At 40.8% G+C, this 16775-nt stretch overlaps 1 protein-coding gene across 5 annotated transcripts in view; it reads left to right on the top strand.

The window, feature by feature from the left end:
• The window catches only part of LOC143363221 (uncharacterized), a 327991-nt gene that overhangs the window by 97048 nt on the left and 214168 nt on the right, over positions 1-16775 (top strand). For 4 of the 5 annotated variants that reach the window (XM_076803819.1, XM_076803820.1, XM_076803822.1 and 1 more), the window contains exons 6-11: positions 7729-8004; positions 8086-8976; positions 9686-9832; positions 9913-10287; positions 11232-11987; positions 14858-14949. In XM_076803819.1, the coding sequence (XP_076659934.1) occupies positions 7729-8004; positions 8086-8976; positions 9686-9832; positions 9913-10287; positions 11232-11987; positions 14858-14949 (2537 nt within the window). The remainder of the gene's footprint in view (positions 1-7728; positions 8005-8085; positions 8977-9685; positions 9833-9912; positions 10288-11231; positions 11988-14857; positions 14950-16775) is intronic. The other variant, XM_076803823.1, reaches the window with a different exon arrangement.

Raw genomic sequence — 16775 nt, forward strand, 5'->3', positions numbered from 1 at the left:
CGAGTTCAGTTGGTTGCTCGCTGCCGTTCAGGACCACTCCTGTCAAACGTTGTATCATCACCGAAATAATAAACACCGTGTATACATCCCAAGCGACTTTCCTACCGCGTGTTATTGAACCAGTCTCTACAATATTAACGTAAATTATACATATATTGTAAAAACGAGAATAGTTGTTTTTTTTTAGGAAGTATCCACATTAGGAAGGGGATCATGCCATGTGAATTCGATCATTTTTTGGGGACTATGTATCGAATTTTTATGACATTGAAATATGTTGTGGTCCAAGTGAAAGTGGAAGAAATCTGAAACAATACTCCCAAAAGTGTCCGATATCGCGTGGAATGACTCAATTACATGATAATTTGTAGGATAAAAAGAATTAATTCCACATCAATTGCATCGTTTTGTCTTACGACACAAAAAAATGTATATGGAAAACTTCTGAATTCTTGTCCATAATGACCTAAAAATGATTAGATGGAAGGTTCCGTGGCAAGAATGCGATGGCGTATCTATCTCTTGTCCAATGAGACGAGGCAGTAGACGTAAACATAGCCACTCGAGTGCGACAGAGTTGAAGTTACCCTTACAAGATAATTAGCAAAGTACGCACGCTGGTGCTTCACTGCCTCGGTCTCGTTGGCTAGAGCATAGGTACGAATGCGCGGCCGATTGGATCAGAGAGCAAGGGACAGGCCTCGTTTCACACGTATTTTCGGCTACAGTCCAAATATTGGCTACAGCGGTCACACATACTATGTAGCGTGTGACGTCGAAGCCGAAACAGTGGGACTACAGGCGCGGCTGAGATGAGCTTACGCAGACCTAATGATAGACTCCCCAAAAATGGTGGCACTGTAAAAATGGCGAAATTAAAATGGTTTTTTTTGTTTTTGTTGGGTCGTAAGACCTTACGTACGACGCGACAAGCGAGCTACCAAGGCCAGGTATAAAAATCCCTATCGACGACGAATCGACCATGGACGTCATAAATCAAAAATCCTTCTGAATGAACCTACCAATTTCGTCATTTTTAAGCCACCAAATGCAGCACATGTTGAAGCTTGTACACCGTTAGCGTACTAAGATTTATAACCGTAGATGCTTGCGAACCAAATGTTGTACGTATACTTCCACTTTTCCAATTTTCCACTATTCCCACCACCTTTTGAACACACCTTGCAACCAATGAATTCTAATCATTTTAAACTTGTTCTCCGGAGTTTTAGCTTATAATCACTTATAAGATAGAAGATATAATTTAACAATGCTAAACTTAATTTGTGAAGCTGAGTTTTATTGTTCCAGCGTTAAATTAGATTATAGTTTGAACTATTACTTCTTAACATTACAATTTAGATGAACAATATTCTCTTCTATACTTCGAAAATGGATTTTGTTCGGTTGCTGTCGTGGCATCCGGCGGCCGGACAGCATCCACAGAGATCGGATGCCCAACGGCTTGCCGGATGACCTACACCGGATTGTCACCGGATGCCCAGCTCTCTGCGGATGCATAGGCATCCCCGGGGTGTAGAGGGAGTAAACTGTTCTGGTGTTAGGTAGCACCCTCCGCTGTGTGCGGTTCTTAGACTTTGTTGCGAGCATCTTAAGCGCCTCTCAAGTGGCCTTGCTAGGGTTCCGGTGCGTATGAATATAGAAATCGTGGTAGTATCCATACTAGCATTCGTCTCCGGCAAGTATGAATAGACCCTAAAGCGTTGTATGAGGAGGCGCTCCGTATAGCTGAGAAGGCAATCAATCAAATCGCCAACAAGTTACATAGGATTTCATACTTTTTCTTCTTCTTCTTCTGAAGACAAACCCCACAATTAACCACTTCGCGACCACGGACGAGTTATCTCGCGACGAAATACCGTGCGTACGATAACCACAGACGAGTTATGTCGCGACCAACCTATAAACGAAACTTGTTCGCGAGATAACTCGTCTGTGGCGTAGTGCAAGCGACATTGCGTCGCGAGATAACTCGTATGTGGCACAGCGCAAGCGACATTGCGTCGCGAGATAACTCGTCTGTGGTTATCGTACGCACGGTATTTCGTCGCGAGATAACTCGTCCGTGGTCGCGAAGTGGTTAAATCTAATCAAATTATTTTTTTTTATATTTCATTCCTTTATCTTTCCATGTATGTACGTGTAGGATCTCGGGAAAAACGAGGGCACCGCCGCCGCGGGAATCGAACCCACGACCTCACTGGTGGTAGCCGATCGACTAAAGGTCGCCCCAAACAAGACGGGCAAGATGCCGAAGTTGTTTGGGCGGCCAGATTCAAGAACACGGGCTAGAAATTTGCCGGTCAGGAATTGGTCTTCGTGCTCGAAATCTTTCCGGGGTCGCCCCGACGTCGTTGGGGCCATAACTTTGAACGTCCAGATGGCCTTTCGAGAGCACGTTGACACGTTCCCTGCTGTGCATGGCACAAAAAAAATGTTTTTAGGGGCTCCACAGCTCCTTAGGTAAACTATCGGTATCTCTCCTCTACAACATCATGGGGATAAGAATTGTGCCTGTCGCTTGGTGAAACAGCATCACACATCCTTATGTTATACGTGAATTACACAATTTTTTTAAGGAAATATCAAAATTAGGAAAGGGGTCATTCCATGTGAATTAAATCTTTTTTTGGGGACCATGTTTCGAATTTGGATGAAACTGAAAGATTGAGCCATCATTTTGTAATCTTCGAAATTGTTTAAAGGATACGGACCATCAAAGTTTGCTATTTGGGATGAGTTTTACGAAAACTCTGCCTACACAACACATTTTATACCACAGTTATTATTAAAGATAAAAAACATTTTCTTTTTTTAATCACCATCGCAAAAGACTGTTCTTTTTAAATAATTTATCATTTTATATTCGAATGTGATTTCTTAATGCAAAAATATTACTAATATCTTTGTTTTGCAAATTTTACCATCGGTTCAAGTGTTAAAAAATTTGAAAAAATATGGCCACATTTTACGATTCTTCCTGTTTGAAATTCCGTTTTTTTCCGAACTATTTATTGTTTTGTGTCCATTAAGTTGCTGGATATTCTTTAGACATTTTGAAGTGAGGGTCGACAGCGTCTGTCCTAAAATAAAAATTTTCACGTAGTGAAAAGAAGAGCACGGGGAAGGTCATTTACATATTTTACCTAAACTGTTGTTAGGGTGTTGTACACTCCGAGTGTACAGTAAAGGTTAATGCCATCCATAGTACAAAGGACATTGGTTTTTCCAAGCTTGCCGGTGAATAGCGGTCGATCAGTCGGTGCACTTGCAATTAGCTACCTGAATCGCCGAACGCCGCGTCCTTCGCCGGTCTTACCTGGCTGCAATTTTTTAATTTTTGCCTTGCAAAATTGTTTATGCATAGAAATTATTATTATATGATTATTAATAACAATTTCCATCCTCATATACATACGCATTTAGTATCATACGCATTCTATGCAAAAGGAATGTATTTCATATCGCGATATACACGAATATTGAATTTTTCCAGTAAATTCTGCACCGTGACTGCGTCCGTATCCGCAGAGATTTCTAACGCTGCTCAATCATGTCTGTGGGTTGCCCGTGGGCAACACGCTCCAGCATAGGCATCTCGGGGGTGTAGAGGGGAGTAAACAGTTCTGCGGTTTTCGGCACTTGGCCTTTGTTGCGAGGACCTTCGAGTGCCTCTCAAGTGGCATGTCAGTACGCTCGGTCCTTATGGACAGCGACTTCGGCCGTTCGAACAACTTCGGCATCTTGCCCGTCTTGTTTGGGGCGACCTTAACGCGCTCACCCACGGAACCCTCCCGTTCTTCCCGATCTCCTACATACTTTTGGTCTGGGGGTCCTGATCCCACACTCGGCCATCCTGCGACGACATTCGCCCTCGAATGTCCGTCACAGCGTCGTCTCATCGTTTCTCTTTCGTGTTGTGGCCATACACAGAGCCACCAACACAACTCGTCGTAATTTCTCGTCAACTCGTAACAACTCGTAACAACTCGTAACACAACTCACAAATTCGCAGTTTTTCTCACAGCGCCATCGTGCGGCGATCGGTGTTCCCCCAATCCCGGACGAGCCCCCAATTGTAGGATCTCGGGAAAAACGAGGGCACCGCCGCCGCGGGAATCGAACCCACGGCCTCACTGGTGGTAGCCGATCGACTAACGCGCTCACCCACGGAACCCTCCCGTTCTCCCCGATCTCCTACATACTTTTGGTCTGGGGGTCCTGATCCCACATACGTTTATATATTATATAACCATTTTATTAATTTTTTTAAATAAACAAAAATTTGATAACATTATTAGACTGTTTTCATTGTTATTTCTCTAATTCTCAATTCCCTGAACCGAAGCCGGTGAATGCAGGTAGGTTCAAAACTTCGACCAGTTCATCTAAATCAGCATCCGTCTTTCCTAGGACGTAACACTTATAAAAGTGTATCGACACTGCTACTCCGGAGCATTGTTTTCCTGGAATCGTCGTAACTTTGTCTTTTTAATGAATTTCTATAAGGTACTACACTTTTTAAAAATAGGCTAATACAAAACGATTTTTTTACCCGCTCACATGAGACAGCCCCCTTAAATATATATGAACTCTACGATTAATTTTACACCGTGGGTAGACAGATTAAAAATATACGACGATTGAAAGTAACCAAAATAAAAGTCCGCCGTTGATATTGGTTACGTCGTAACCTAAACAAAACCGAATCGTCGATAACGGTGACAAACAAATAATTCTCATCAGCGGTAATGGTTACTAGTAACCGAAAACGATTCTCGTTGTTAATGACAGTTATTCATGACCAAAAATGAATTCTGTCATCAATAATAGTTCCTTAGGCCCTTCACGCCGACCGGCAAACCTCAGTTCGGCCGCCCAATTAAAAGTCTACTCTGTAACCGTTTTATTTCTTCTATTGTTTATCGCCGTACCTTTATTCGCGATCGTCCCGATGCGTTCGAGCGATCTCGCCCGCTATATCGAGGACCGTCGCAACACACGTACACGCTGCCGATTTCTCGGGAGGCGCACACGTATGCCGACTCGTGCAAGGCTACGATCGCTCAGCCAACCCTGAGGTTGGAACCCATCCGTGATCACTTCGCAGTGGGTCAGAATGATCTCCGGTATTGGAGGAGCGATTTTGACCGCACCAAATCCTTGTCGTCGCGACTCCGCCGGACGACTGGGGTCGTCGTAACACCCGTACACAAAGCCGAGATTTCGGGGAGTATGCACGAATGACGACTCGTACAAGACCTTTGCTCACACGGCCAACCCTGAGGACTGCCCCGTCATCACTATTCAGTGGATTCGAGTACACTACGGTGTTGGTGGAATGAACTAGGCAATACGGAACCCGTCCCCAACGGGCCGCGCCTCCACGCGAGGTCGTGGACGAACGCCGACCACGCGCACGCTGTCGCCTCCTCACGAGGAATGCGTGCGAGGGAAAAACTTGTAAGATAAGGTTCGTGCCTCCAGGCACTGGAAGACGGAGAGGTTCTAACTACCTTTGAATCATTCGGAGACGATGTTGGAGGTAGAAGTAAGATATATTCTGGCGTTTGATATGTGTACAATAATCGTTATGTGGTGTTTACCGGATTTACGCTGTTCGTAATTCGCGCCTAATCTATCGCGACTTCATATAATCGTGCCACCGCGTAGGCATTTACACGAGCCCTGTTCTGGCTCCACGTCTGGGTCCCTTTCTTACACGATTGTCGTACGTTGCTCACGTCACGCTGTCTCGGAGGTTACGCGTTTTCGTCGTGATTCTCCCGAACGAACGTGAGTCGTCGTAGCATACGAGCGCACTCGCTGATTACTCAAGAAAAGTGCCCAAATGACGACACGTACGAGGCGTCGGTCATACAGCCGACCCTGAGGATCGCCTCCGTCGTCACTATTCAGTGGGTCCGGAGGCTTTCCGGTGTCGGTGGAAAGACGTTAACCGTACTGACTCTTCATGAAACGTATCGCGAGTTACGAACCGTATCGCGAATTCCCGCACGAAAGTATTCCGAAACACGCGAGAGAATCAACTGTCCGTTGTCAATAATTCGACTCGGGAACGATACACTTGCCTTCGTCTCGTTGTAGTTATTCTTTGATTAATAGACCAATCTTTAATTATTAGCTACGGCCGCTGATTGCCGCCTGTAGGATTTTATGGGCCCGTGTCGTACGGTTTGCACGACACCTCCTCAGTTTGAGGTTAGCACGAGACGAAGGAACGCAGTCGGTTTGACTGTATCGCTCCTGAGTCGGTTTGACTCGCTCGCTGCGTACCGGACAGCCCGAATTTCGCGAGATCCTAACTAGATCGCGCCCAGACGTAGAGTGTCCCAGTTTCGTCACGCGTCGACCTCATTCGATCCGTATCGCGTGGGGATCGATGCGCGCGCACGCTAATTATTGTGGGATCCTGCGATCCTTCATTAAGACAAGGATGGCAGGGCGACCAGGAACGTCGTGGTGGGGGTCCGCGTCGCTCATGCGACACGCCGCCCGATCGATATGTAATCGATACGGTTACAACTCTGATTGGTGCTTACCGAACCGGAACAATGAGCAAACCCCACTATACAGAGTCAACCGTTTTTAAACGGCCAAACGTCAACCAGCTATAGAGGACCCCAAATGGAACAACTTTCACCCCTAACACTTTTTTTGATTCGAAGTTATTTCATGCAGTCTCCACGGCGTGCCCCATGTCAAAAAACCAAGATCCAAAGGTCATACAAAAAAGTTGACTTAATAAAAAAAGATGCCCCTATTTATTTTAAATCAAACAAAGGAAAAATCATCAAGATACATAATTGCAGTCCTAATATATTTAATCTTAAGTGAACGCAAAAAATGACGGGTTTTTGCAATTATCTAAAAATCAAGACCGAATCAAAAAAAGTGTTAGGGGTGAAAGTTGTTTCGTTTGGGGTCCTCTATAGCTGGTTGACGTTTGGCCGTTTAAAAACGGATGACCCTGTATAAGTGGAGTACAAATCCGACACACATTATGCTTCCGAAACGTTGGAAAATTTCTTCCTTTAGGACACAGCTTACACCCGAAAGCCTCAACAGACAAAACTGTAATAAAGAAAATTGTTTCTACAGCTTTTTTACATCAACGCCTTTTACTCATCGAGAGGAGAAAAAGTTTAAAAGGAACCATATGTCGCAAACAAATAGTTATTGAGATATAAGCTGTTAAAGTTTTTACAAAATTTGATTGCGTGGAGATATACGTATAGACAAAATCCTACTACTACAGTCCACTTGGCCATGTTGGCGAGACAGAACATAATCGTGCACGTGCCTCGAAATAAAACGAAAATATGAAAGAAAACCTTATATCCAATGTTATACATAAGAATGCTAATTCTAGATTATAAAATGCTAATGAAAGTATACTTACAAACATTAAGTTTCTGATGTTTTAAAAATTGTCGAGCAACTTTTACTATTTTCTTCGCCATTGTGACCAGATGCAGTTTTTTAAGTCTTTATTCGACTAAACCTACTAAATGCTAATCGTTCTAACTTCGCAGAAAAACTGATGTTATTTTGAACCTGTTTAAAAAAAATTGCTCTAATTTAAAGGATGTTTGAACAATTACGCGAGTCACTGCATTCTATAGATAGCATTATACTAAAATACATCATTGATGTAGCGAAATAAACGTTTAATATTACTTGCAGAGAAGACAACAACCGCTAGACCATGGTCATCGGTTGGTTCTTCGGACTCAGGAAAATGGGATCATGGTCGCCAATATAATTGGACATCTAAGGCGACGACAAGTCGTCCAAATACAGACTGGGAAGCCTTGCGTCCAACATGGCGTCCAAACTGGATGTCGAATACTTGGACCACCGCAAAGCCTCCAGAAACAGATTCTGATGCTTCCACCCATACGTGGAAACTGCATTGGGCACCCAACACGTGGTCAACTGCTGTACCGCCCAATCTTCCAGGTCAATATGGTCAGGGTGATAATTACAATCGTAATGTTCCTTCTCGTAATCCGGATTAACGATTTCGCTGGGATCTTGCAGAAAATTCAGGTTCACCAACCGCACAATGGCAACACAGTGAAAACCGTGATGAGACGTATCACCATCACCAGCATCACCATCATAATCATCACCATTATCCACATGCATCAATATACGACTCTAACAAACGCACTGAAAGTCAACAACCGGCTCCTCCGTACGACTCCTCTCAACCCCAAGGACCCAAACAACCCACTTCCGACAGCAGTTGGCATTCCAATTCTGGACAGCATAGACATCATGATGCTTCTACTCAATCTGAAGGATCTAGCTATTTTGATCCCAGCGGAAGTTGGCATTCCAGTTCAGGACACCGTCATTCTCTTTATGGCAAGCCTCACTCTACTCCACATTACCCCGAGTACGACGATTCCGACCAACAAACGCAACAAAAACCATTCGATCAAGAAGAAGATCCTTCAAATACTCGTGTTCCTAGTCAACCAGAAGAGTCCAGACATTCTGTTCCCAGTGGCAGTTCGCATTCCAGTTCAGAATATCACAATTATCATTATGGCAAACCTCATTCCACTTCACATTACCCAGTGGACGACGAGTCCGATGAACAAACGCAACGAAGACCATTCGATCAAACAGAAGATTCTTCGATAAGTCACGTTAGATTCGATGAAGGAAATTTGTTGCCGAACCGAGGAACCGAACATGTCTTTACATCTAATAAGAAAGAGTACAGCAGGAGTCGTTCCGGATCAATTTCGCCACCAGGTGAAAATATTTACGTGGACAACACTCGAAAATTACCCGAGGACTTGAGACCGAATGGTAACAGACAGACGACGCGAAACAGGACAAGCTGGACTCTGATGGTTCCTAGTAGTTCGAGTCATCAAGGACCATCGCCTCAACCACAAAATAGACCATGGGATCAAGGTAATTTTTAAATGAATGTTCTAGTCGTATAGTTCATCTTCAATACAATATTAACTGGTATATCAACATCTGCCTTTAATTTTTAACCGGTCTTGTTGGTTGCCTGAATTTTGCATTCAAGATCTTCATTCTAACATGATTGTGGAATTATTGCATGAGTAGCGTTAATTTAATTTCTACTGCTTAAGCCTGGTAGATCGCATATTCAGTATGAATAATAAAAGGGTAACAGATGAATCAGTTCCTTATGGGTTCTTACAAAATGTGTCGAAGGTAAGTTTATGATTCACTCGTAATTAGGTTTCTTGTAATATATTATACAAACGCAGATCTTTGTTCTGTAAAAAAATCGTTTTCGCAGTCGCACGCACACAGGTAAAATATACATAAAGGGGAGGGGGGCCAGTGGTCTTGAGTTTCGAGATTTTGGCCCCTCTTCCCATGAGCCTAAGGTAGATCACCGGAGTGGATTTAGTGGGTATACCCGAGCCCCCGGACCGCAATACCAGGGTGTCCGGGGGCCCGGGTGAATTCCACATATCCATATATCCCTACCCTTGGGGGAATCCCTAACTTGGATTACCACTCCGAAAAAAGAGAAAGGTAAATGTACGTAAAGAAAAACTGGATGGATTTAATTTCGTTTTTATTTTCGTAAAACTACGAGAACTGAAAACAATGTAGCATCAGCGGAAATTTAATTTCTTAGGTACCCCTAGCGAGGACAATTTTCGGGAATCAGGACCTTGGATCAATATATATCAAAGCACTGCTGATAAAGAGGCAAATTTAAAACTGAATCAGTGGGCATCGAAGACCAACATTTTTCACCATGCAAACGGAAAATACCCGCCAGGTAGAAAAAGTAACATATTTGAAAGTCTTCTGTTAAATTACTTGCTCCTGTTATGTAATGTGTTCCATTTACATTCGTAGGAGTTAAAGATGCTTCATTTGATCCAACGAGAACCACTCCTCCTAGCAATACACAAATAAATGTAAATGGCACACGGTACCATTTCATTACAAAAGGAATTCATGTTCACCCAAGCCACTCTAACACAAAACCATATGGACCAAATGATCATCCAAATTCAAATCAATTTGATGGGAACGATAAGAATATTTACATCGATTCTCAATCTACCGATTTTCCACTACCGTCTATGGAGCTCCAACCGCCGTGTCGCAATCCTATCAATTGTTTGACTGGAGTTAAAAATGCTTCCTTGTATGAATATGGGCGTCGTACTTCTAAGCACCATCGAATGAATTCACATTCAGACAGTTCTGGCGATCTAGCGGGATCTGGTAATCATTATTAATTAATAGCAAAATCATATAAAATATATGTGTAATTAGACAATTCTAATGATTAATTCTATACAGGGTGTCCGTCTATAAATGTCTGTTCAAATATTTCGTAACTATAGTTGAAGTTACTCTGTGATATTCCAAATCAAATTCAAACATATTTACAGTCCAGTTTACTTCTTCGATACTTCTTCAGATGCCGATTATCTTGTAAACAATGAATAATATCATGTTTTATCTCATATGATTTTGACTGTAAATGACTCCTACTTCATAAATGTGTAAAAAATATATTACTTGCACATTATAGCAGACTTAAAACCGTGCAAATTTGTCTTATATCATGATACTTTTTTGTAACTTCAACCAGTTTCGACATATTTGCTCGGACATTTATAGACGGACACCCTGTATTAGGTCATCCCATAACTCGCGTTATTTTCCATCCTACTTATGTATATTAAAAAATTTTCTCTTAGTGTTTTTCAAAAAGTATCTTCGTATTGGAGTAAAATGTGCATTTTAAGCACTTAAGTCGATATTTTCCATTTAGATAAAGTCAAAAGATGAGTATTTGTATTTGATAAACCAAGATTTAGTGTCTACTCAAAGTAACGTTTGATATTGAAGTATTAACAACCCTACTTAAGACAGAAGTTTTGTTTTTGGCTAAAAATGAAATAAAGACGTGAATAGATAGATAGTAGAACGTCATCGAAAACGATTGCGAACACATCAATGATGGAAAGTAAATGTAAACATTATTATTTTATACTTAAAGTTGTCATGGCGAAACGACACAATTCATGGAATGGCCTAATATATCAAGTAAAATTTAGAAAATTATAAAACAAGTAATTATTATATTATACATACATTTCGCACATTGCAATTATTAATGTTTGCTTTTAAAATTCGTCACTTTGTTAATAACTTAACAGACACAAGGTACCATCGCGTAATAGTGCCGTCGATGAATATTCAGCCGCCATATTACCCCTCTCCAAGTCGGTCGTTGGTACCTCCAACAAATGGTTCAACAAATTTATCAGAAGAAGGCAATTATTACATACCGGCTTCTGACCTTCAGCCGCCGTATTATGATCAATCTCAAACAAATTCAAACTATCCAGCTAAGCCAGCAACAGATCTTCAACCACCATTTCACGTACCTTCGCAAGCTACTCTGGATACATCAAATTCCAATGCACAGCAACCAGATCGTTTCTTCGTGCCACCGAGTCCTGATATATCAAACATTTCCAGTCAACGTCCGAATGTTCCAACGGGAAACCTTGAAACACTGCATCATGAAGGAAATTCCGGTAATGCATCTGACGTTTTGAAGACTACAAGTACCAATCGAAGAATTCCTGACATGCATCTAGTTGTGAAGAAGAAGGTTCAACGGACTTTGGAGGAACCTCCGATGAGAGTTATTACCACTACCGAATCGAACATCCCCAGTGTAGAAATCGGGGTGGATAACAATGTCTCGACAACTGAGAATTTAGGTGCTGTCGTTCCTAATCTCGATTACGACATAGATGTGTTGGATGAGAAAAAAGTATGGAAACCTGTACTAGTCTTCCAAAACAGAACTTCAGTGACTACGGAGTCAACCAATATAATGAAAATCAATCAGAAAAAGGCCGATGTAGATGTGTTCAATATTGAGAAACTTCCTTTTGAGGAAGGTAAGTCTACCGTTCGAAACATTAAAATAGGTATAACTCGATCGGAAATTCAAGCAGGTGAAGGTAAGCTGCAACTTCATTTTGAACACACCTTTCATATGTGTATAATCGGTCACGCTTTTGGCATGAAACCTTTGGAATGACATTTTAACATTGGCTTTGACAACTATTACACTAGCGGCAGTACTTTTTTTTATCTTTAATCAATTCAAAATTTGTTGATACATATATGTTAATTTCCAGTCGGTGTACAAAGTATTCGTACACTCTTTAACAAATAACTTTCCTAAAATTGGACTAAAGGGCTTGAAGTTTTGGGAGATGTTAGAAGGATTAAATTAATAAGTAATACATAAATAATTTTTTTAAATTGCTAGTGGTCGTACAGTGAATACTCGTTATAAGTCAGTTGCGCGGTTCTGGCGACTGAAAATTAGACGAAATCTGAGGTTCTCGCCGAACGTTGCATTTGGAATACACAGTGCACGCTGGAAACCCAAGAGTCACTATCCGTCTCTAAGTCATAAACCTATGACTACTCACGGATAGTGACAGAAAGGCTGAAAAAATGTCTTTCTCCGATACAATCTTGCACGTACAGGGTGTAACAAAATTTAGTGTCATGGTTTTGGCAGATGGTTGTACTCCTTCGGATCGGTGGAGATTTGTTAAAAGACATTGCAGCAAAATTGACTTTGACCTTGCAATTCAAGGTCAAATTTTTTTATGCTTGTATCGCATTCTACTCGCCATGGGGACCAAACTTGTCAAAGGAACCGTAGGTCGCAACTCAACCGTTCTCTTATAAAACAATATATTTCAACTAAAATATTAAATATTTGATATTAAATGTTAAATATTTTTGTCTTCCGTTCCTCGGGTTCCTCGTTCTTTGCCATAGAATAGAACCATCAAGGTTTATCGCTCTTAATAGTCGTGCTTGATCACCGGCTTCGATATGGCCACCATTATTACGCAAACAGATCCTTAGTCTTTCTTCCAAATTTTTGCGAATTTTTTCGTAAATGTTCGGTATAACCTGCACACGGTGAAAAGCGTCTTCGATTCGTGATTTCAATTGCTGCGTAGTTTGCGAGCTAAGGTATAATTTCCAAATGCTTCATCAATAGCATGAATTTCTTCCTCTCCTTTGCATACCTGACGTCTAACACTCACTACACAAGAGAGCAGAAAAGATTGTGACTATTGGCAGTGGTTATCTGAAAGTTATGATGTTTACTGTCCTCTATTTGTTTACATCCGTTCTGTTTACGAAATAATGGTGGCCATGTATAAATGATATTCTTGCAAGTGCAGGCGCAGAGAAGATATAGAGGTTGGCTTCTATTTCTTTCATTATGAAACGTATTCAAGGCTATGCTCACTACGTCAAATGTAAACATTGGTAGGCATTTCATGAAGAACATTCTTCATGAATATAGTCAAATATCTCAGCAACGGTAAGTTTTAGGACAAATACACTTTAATACTTTTATTCTCAGAATACGCCAATCTATCGAAATCGAGCATAAAAAATTGGACATTCCATTTAAAACTACAAAGCTGACCTCTATATCTTCTCTACGCTTCCACTTGCAAGAATATCATTTATACCATATTATGTAGTTTCTTAAACCCTACAACTTCTATACGGAGCTCGTGGTGGACACTGTATAACTTACTTAAATCTACATAAGGTACCTTTCAAATTTTGTTTAAAAACACAGACAAAAAACTTATAAATCGTGCCTTCTACATTTTTCTTCGCAATTACGACGAATAGTAATTTAAAAAAAAAATTATTTATGCATTACTTAGCAAATTAATCCTTCTAATATCTCAAAAAAAAAAAAAAAAATTCAACCCGTTTGGTCCAATATTAAAAAAGTTATTTGTTTCTAAAAGGTATACGAATATTTTGTACACCGACTGTATCTTTATATAGGGTGTTCGACTACAGGTGGGAGAAAATTTAAGAAGAGGTTCTTTAAGATAATGTAAGACGAAAATGAAGAATAAAAAATTGCGATTTCGGCATCATTTTTTAGATATTAACAATTAAAAATCAGACTAAAATGCGGCAACTCGACCAACGCAGGTGTACGTTGCGTAGGTCAAGAGGCGCGCGACAAGCGCGTATCAAGTGCCAGATACATTTTACCTTGGGTCTCATTTGGGGTCCCAGCGAGGTGAAAATGCTTTGAGGTTTCGCAAATTAACCGTCGGAAGACATTGAACCTGCCTACTCGTTAAAATTCAATAGGGCATTTCTATTATCCGACCTATGAAATTATCGAGTAGAAGGGGTGAATGTTCTTTCACTTTAAAATCGGGCTCACAGAAGTAATTTATTCGTGATCACTATAAAATTGTTTCCATATATCCATTAGGTTCGTAAATGCGTACCGGGATCGCGCAACACTAATTCGCGTTTGATGCACGTAAGGTAAGGATGTATCTGCCACTTGAGACGTGACTGTCGAGCGCCTCTATGATGTACGCAACGTATTCCTCTGTTGGCCGGGTTGCCGCATTTTAGGCTGATTGTGAATGTTATTAACTAAAAAATAAAGCCGAAATTGCAATTTTTTTATTATTTATTTTCGTCTTATATTGTCATGGAGAACCACCTCTTAAATTTTCTCCCACCTGCAATCGAACTCTCTGTATATCTATTAAACGCTCTTCCGATAATAATTTTCCAACTTTTGTTGAGTTCGAAATGTGAACTTCTCGGTTTTTAGTTACTAAACTATTTCAAATCATATCAATTATACACAGGTAATTTAGAATACTAAATTATTTGTTTAATTTTGTGGACTTTACTTTAGCGATGTTATTATACTAAACATATAATTTGCTATTTTCAGAAGAACCACCGTTTCCATCGTACTATGTACCACCAGTGGAACCATTGGATCATTCACGAAAAGTAACACACCCAACGCCTATTTCCGGTCAAGTAAGAAATTTTAATATTAATTAGATAAACTGCAAAATTACAGTACATATTATTAGATGTAAAAATTAATCCATGGCCCTTGAACTTCATTAACTTTTTGTACCAGTAGTAATTGCTATTTTTGTGTGTATCTTTTTTGGTGTTTCACGATTCATTATTAATTTTGTGCTATTTCACTTAACATCTGAAAAAACAAAAGATAAATATGAAACTAAACATGATTTCTATAGGGTAGTAATACTGTGTATATTGCACGTCAAGTATCTGTAATCTTCTTCTTCTTGTTCTTCTTATTTTTATATTGTTACGTATGGAGACGTTCTCCACGTTTATTTCGATTAGAATTTCTAATCTCTTTTCTGAGAACGAAAAGCGTCCCAACAGGCCCCTTTTATTAACGAAAGATACTGTATGCCTTCTTTATACCAAAATCTCTAAACACTCCCTTCTGGCATCCGTTAATCAATATTCTGATAGGAAATAGCCCGGATAACCTTCATTAACCCCTTTCAACGAAAATCTAACTGAGCCCTGCTTTTCATTAGAAGTGACAAAAAATGTGACTGTGACCCTACGCGATATCAAATCTTAAACAGAGTACCCCTTTCATTTTCAAGGTATATAAACCCATTCGTTTTCATCCTCTTCGGTTAGTCGAGAAGCGGTTCAGTTGAGATTCAGAAACGGTTCCGTAACGTTATAGTAATCGTGCAGTCACGTCGCGTTACAGAGTCAAGTCTAGTGAGATCGGGTTAAAGTCCCTTTCGAATCAATTCATAACCTTATAGATTCCGTTAGTTCGGTATATATTCTATTTGGCATTCAACAATCGCCATCTAACCTCGCATTGCCAGTGCGTCAACACCGTGCAACATAGGTAAACAATTCCTCTAATTGTACATTTATTATATTCATTCGCGACACAAACAACAACACTTGTAGTAATTTCAATTCAGAATAAATTGTCTTGTTTGTTAACTCGCGTACCCTTAATTATTGCCTAAAATCCTAATATAATAATTGAACGTTCCCACACGATACAATCTAACCGCTCGGATTGTATCAATTAAATTATATAGAAGTTACGAGGCTTACTAATACTTAAATTCGATTCAACGAAGATTTCTCCAACCTAGTGGCTCCTCGATTTCGCATTGAGTGCGTCCACGAAATTATACCATCCTAGGCGGATCCCCGATTTCGCATTGGGTTCTTCCGCATCCTAGCAGCTCCCTGATTTCGCATCAGGTGCGTCCGCGCTGCTCTTATACAACCTCCTTTCGTATCGGGTTCGCCGCGTGTTCCCTAGTGACTCCTCGATTTCGCATCGGGTGCGTGCACGAAGTTTCATCCTCCTAGTAGCTCCTCGATTTCGCATCGGGTGCGTCTGCGTTTGACACCAACCTCCCAGAGGTTCCCTGATTTCGCATCAGGTGCGTCCTCGACGTCAACTATCCTAGCGGCTCCTCGATTACGCATCGGGTGCGTCCGCGTACCTAACTAACAATTGAAACCATATTCCTGGGGTAAAAATCCCCTCGCCGGCCTCTCGCGCTGCTCATAGCCCTGGCTCGTAACAATATAATAAAAATCAAATGCTGTTCGTTGGTCACGACATCACGTGAGAACGGCTGGACCGATTTGGCTAATTTTTTTTTTAATGTTCGTTGTAGTCCGTATCAGCTTTTTACGCAAAGAAAGTTTGGAAAAGTTGGTCGGAAATTGGAAAATTCGTGAAAAAATGAGACTACCCACCAGAGTTGGGCAAAAATTTATTTTAAAATTTCGAATACAAATAAATGAAATCTATCTTTTATTCGAACTCG

The sequence above is a fragment of the Halictus rubicundus genome, unplaced genomic scaffold (genome assembly GCF_050948215.1).
Source record: "Halictus rubicundus isolate RS-2024b unplaced genomic scaffold, iyHalRubi1_principal scaffold0028, whole genome shotgun sequence".
Lineage (NCBI taxonomy): Eukaryota > Metazoa > Arthropoda > Insecta > Hymenoptera > Halictidae > Halictus > Halictus rubicundus.